This window comes from Olea europaea, chromosome 7 (genome assembly GCF_002742605.1).
Source record: "Olea europaea var. sylvestris chromosome 7, O_europaea_v1, whole genome shotgun sequence".
In the NCBI taxonomy this organism is placed as follows: Eukaryota; Viridiplantae; Streptophyta; class Magnoliopsida; order Lamiales; family Oleaceae; genus Olea; species Olea europaea.
In genome coordinates, this window is record NC_036243.1 from 13209444 (window position 1) to 13214397 (window position 4954).

A 4954-nucleotide genomic window follows, 5' to 3' on the forward strand; every position below is an offset into this window, starting at 1 on the left:
TACAATATGTACATTTAAAAGTCTTTGGCTTTTTCTTTGCAACCAAAGTGAATTCAACTTCATCTCTAATTTTTTGCAATGCACATACTAGATTTAACATATTTTTTAAATTTTGCACAAAGTTATTATTTAATGTTACGACTACTCGAAATGCCTCTTTTGAAGCAATGGTTGGTAAAAACACATCTATCATATAGATCATAATCATCATTGATAGGTGTATTGAGTATCCTTTAAATACAAAATACTCTATAAATTGATAAATATTCATTTATCAACAAATTAATAAATTATTCATTTATCGATAAAGTAATAACTCCTCTACAATGTTAATTTTTATCGACTCCACCATTATTATTTTATAGAAGTTTTAATGTAATTTTTACTTTGGGCGGCCGAATGTAACAATTGACAATGGCTTAATTTATAAAAGTATACAAATGTTTTGGCCCTAAACCATCCCGACACTGCAAGTAATTCCCGTTTGTGGAAATTTGTGGTCTCATTGCAGGGGCGGAGCCAGGAATTCATGGTACGGGGGGCAAAAATTTTTAAAAATTTAATGTACGAACTACAAATAAAATTTATATATAATAAGAAAAATTCATAATATAAGTTACCTATTGTAGTTGTACCCGACGATGTTTTAAAGCATAAAATTCATCTACTATAGAATCTAGATCTAAATTCATACTAAATTCTCGCTCAATATTTAGTGTTAAACAATCAGCAAGAAAGCCATCATCCATTTTGTTACGAATTTTCGTCTTCACATGTTTCATTGCTGAAAATGCTCGCTCCACAGTCGCCGTTGAAATAGGTAGTGTGAGTACTAAACAAATCAATTTAGTCAAAACGACGTAACTCTCCGACCTTCTACTTGCAACCAATTCTCGACATAAATCAGAAAGTGTAGGTACTTGAAATCGAGGTTCGAAAATCACATCATTCTGATAATGTTGCAACTCAACTTTCAAACAATAAATATCTTGCTGTGAAAAATTTTCGGGATAAAACTTCTCTGCAAGCTTGCAAATATTATCAATGTTAAATGATTCAAAAGAATCTTTTTGATCCAAAGCTGCACTGAGAGAAAGGAGTTCTAATGATGTCTCATTAAATCTTGTATCTAACTCCATCATCAGAAAATCAATGGCTGCATTAAAAATATCAAAGTGATAGTGATGTTCAACGGTAGGATACTCACGACCACAAGAACGACCAACCATATACGAAGCATCAAAGTCAGGTACATGTATATCATTTTTTGAGCAAAAACATTTCACCTCTTCAAGAAATTCTTCCCAGCCATCTTCTCTCAATGTTTGAAGGATAGTTTTTGTAGTACAGACAAATCTCATAGCAGTCAAGATGTCTTGAGTTTTCTTCTGAAGGGTCTAACAAAGCACATCCGCAATTGCTAATATTTTACGCATTAAATTTAAAATAAATACAAATTCAAATGTTGTCATGGTTTTGTACACACCACCAACTTCGGACCGAGATCTTACATTTGGAGAATGATCACTAAGATACTCAAGCACCTTGCAAGTTGCAGCATACATATCAATCAAACTCTTTACAGAGCTGTAATGAGAAGGCCAACGAGTACCTTCGGCTCGTTGCAAATTACCAATCTGATTAGCACCACTTCCGGACTCTCATTCTCCAATTTCCAACAAATGCTCAATTTCTTTTCTTTGGGCACTTTTCAACTCATTGATGCGCTTAGGAGATGATGTAATCATATTAATAACACTATCCAAATGAGAAAAAAATGAATTAATATCTGAGACATCCCTAACTGCAGAAATCAATGTGAGTTGTAAACGGTGGGCAAAACAATGGACATAGAATGCATATGGACAATTTTTAAGAAATAATGCATGTAGTCCATTCCAAGAACCACGCATATTATTAGCACCATCGTACCCTTGGCCTCTCATATTTTTCACTTGGAGGTCGAAACGGACAAGAACATCAGAAATTTGATTATTAAGATTTAATGAGGTAGTGTCACTGACACTTTTAATTGCAAAAAAACGCCCTGTCAAAATTCCATTACTTCTGACGAACCTCAGGATAATGGCCATTTGTTCTTGTGAAGATTCATCTCGTGCTTCATCAACAAGAATACTAAATTTTGCAACCCCAATTTCGCCACAATTTGTTTGTCGGACTTTGTTGGCCATAATGTTCAAAATTTCTTTTTGAATGTCTGGAAATGTGTATGTAGCATTTTTGGGAGCATTACCCAATACAATTTTTCCTACTTCAATATTCATTTTTCCAAATGCATCCACCAGTTCAATGAAATTCCCACGATTCAATGAAGATGGAGATTCATCATGGCCTCTAAAGGAACAACTTTGAAGTGCTAACCACTTAACACTCATAATGGTGGTCTTTAGACGCAAACGGTTTTTCTGAATTTCCTCATTTGATAAAGAATGCATTACCTTGTCAATATGTTGAGTTGGTTTCATTAGATCTTCAACACTTCTCTTACAGCAATTATGAAACGACGAAGATGTTGTACCAACATGAATAAGAAATGCACATTTACTTCCTTGGTTAACCCTCTTCCAGCTATCAAACCCAATAGTAACCAACGATGAAATATTAGGTGGAGTACTCTCATTGAGAAAGAGGAAACAATAAAAACAATATGCCTTATGTGTTGAAGGCGAATATTCCAACCCAGGAAACTGATTGTACCAACGTTCCTGAAATCGACATTTCTGCTTTCCACATTCTTTGCTCTGATGCTCCAAAGGTTTTGGTTGATAAGGTCCAACATTTAGATAAGCTCGCCTAATCTGACCGCGTTCGTTACGTGGATGTTCACATATTTGTTTTCTTTTTCCAAGGTCCCGTATTAAGATTGGAAGATGAAGGCCGTACAACTTCTGGGGATGAAATTGGAGGAATGGGCGCCGTAGGAATTGGAGAATCTTGAGATTTATTACTTTTTGAAAAAAAAGACAACAAGGTTCTTCCTTTCTTGTTAGAACGTCGATCTTCTTCCATATTAAATCTAAAAGCATAAAAACAAGATACTTCAATATCACATAAAGGCATAAACTTAAATTGATAAAACCATAACCATATAAAACCAATTTACTATTTGCTATAACCTATGAAATGAGATTTTTCATCCAATGTCAGAGATTGAGAAATGAGAACCAACCTTGAAAAGTTGAACCTCCTTAACCCTTTTAGCCTTTGGACCCTTTTCTTAGCAAATAGCACAATACTTCAAAAAATCAAAAGCGTCACCTACAATTAAACAAAAAAATCCAAAAAAAAAACTATGAAAATAGTATCATAATGCCTATGAAAATGCTCCAGTGCTTCACGCAGTATTATACAAAAATAAACAATAGTTTTACTTTTAAGAATGTTATATAAATCAAAAATAAGTAATTTTTCTTAAAGCAAGCATAAGCAATCAGCATGAAAACTGGCTAAATATTAGAGACTAAACAAACGTATTCGGTAATTTCCAATTTCATCCAGTTTGGACCAATCAGTTTCCACTTTCCACAGAAATCCAAGATTCCGATTTCCGTTCCAAATGTCAATTTTAATCACCACAAGACTCCACAACAGATCACCCTATGCATCAGTGAAATTTTGAGGGGAATTTATCAAACACATTAAAGGCATCCTATTTCACCCAAATTTTGAAAGAATTGGGTTCTAATTCAAAACCAAAATTCTCTCATTTCAAACTCACTGCTCACAATCAAAATCCATCAAGTAACAAAACCCATTCTCATCAATTGTTCAAAATTTTTCCAATTACAACAAAATGACAAATTATCTCTTTCATAGAAAGGAGGTCATAGAGAAATAGATTATCTATTTCATTAGTGTGAACTGTGAAATGCAAATAAATAAATAATTAATGATTAACTAACTGTAATGAAGATTAAAAATGAAGATTCAATTTCAGAATGGAACCTCCAAACCTCGACTTAGTCGGCTGAAGCAAGAATGTGGGAACTGCCGAATTGGGAAGATGGGATGCGGTTGCGGCCTGCGGGGTCGATCCAGCGGGTCGGCGACACAGTGGCACTCGACGACGGGCTGACGGGCGACGGCGGTCCAGGTCGGCTGGACGGCGGCTACGGGCAGGGCCAGGAAAGGGGAAGAGATGTAGGGTTTTTGATTTTTGGGAATGATTTCATTTTCGATTGATTTTGCAAAACTTATAGTCCACGTGGTAAGGAATGGAAAGAAATGAGATAAATGGATTTTATCAATTGATACATTTAAGTGGGTTTGGGTTAAATTAGTGGGCTAAAGATTAAAACACAAAAAAAAAAAATTCAGGTGGACTAGCCCACTAAATTAAATTGTTGGTGGGCTAATGTGGTTACATATGAGCTATTGGACTACAATTCACACAATTTTTTTTTTTTTTTTAACTATCTGGGCCTGGTCAACAGTGGGCTGCAGCCAAGTGCAGCCCACCTCTAAATCCGCCCATGTCTCATTGGTTGAGTCATATGCGTAATGTACTCAATATACTTTTTTGTACGTTGAAAAAAATGATTTTATAAAGGACGAAAAGTTAAATAATTATTTTTTACTTTTTCACCAAATTAGTGCCTTTTGAAAATAATGAAGATTTTTGTTTTTGGAAAATAAGTAATGTGTAAGGGACACAATATCTATGAGAAAACGAAGTTTTGAAGTCATATGAATTCGCGTATTCATCAATCTACTTTAACTAACGAAAATAGTGATGTGATGATAGTCTAATTATTTGTCAATTAATTTGCTAAGTAAGTAGTCAACTTATTTAACAAAATTTAGATTCAATTCTCAATTCTAAAGCAAAATAAGCGTTTTTTTTTTTAAATTCATTTTCAACTACACATTCTCTTATAAAATAATTTTAAATATAAACCTAAAATTTTCACATTTTCAACAATACATTTTCTGA

General features: G+C 34.0%; 1 protein-coding gene across 1 annotated transcript; it reads right to left on the reverse strand.

The window, feature by feature from the left end:
* Positions 1 to 620: 620 nt before the first annotated feature.
* LOC111397921 (zinc finger MYM-type protein 1-like) lies at positions 621 to 3759 on the reverse strand. Its single transcript, XM_023024885.1, has 4 exons — positions 3747 to 3759; positions 1709 to 3037; positions 1512 to 1612; positions 621 to 1397 (listed from the first exon to the last, which is right to left on the reverse strand). The coding sequence occupies exons 1-4, from the start codon at positions 3757 to 3759 to the stop codon at positions 621 to 623; spliced, it is 2220 nt and encodes a 739-aa protein (XP_022880653.1).
* Between the last annotated feature and the right edge of the window lie 1195 nt (positions 3760 to 4954).

Bases quoted from the DNA above. Each gene is read 5' to 3' on its own strand.
- LOC111397921 (XM_023024885.1), bottom strand. The intron at 1,613-1,708 runs GTGCCCAAAGAA...AACGAGCCGAAG, and splicing joins GCGCATCAATGAGTTGAAAA to GTACTCGTTGGCCTTCTCAT. The intron at 1,398-1,511 runs GTAAGATCTCGG...GTGCTTTGTTAG, and splicing joins TTAGTGATCATTCTCCAAAT to ACCCTTCAGAAGAAAACTCA.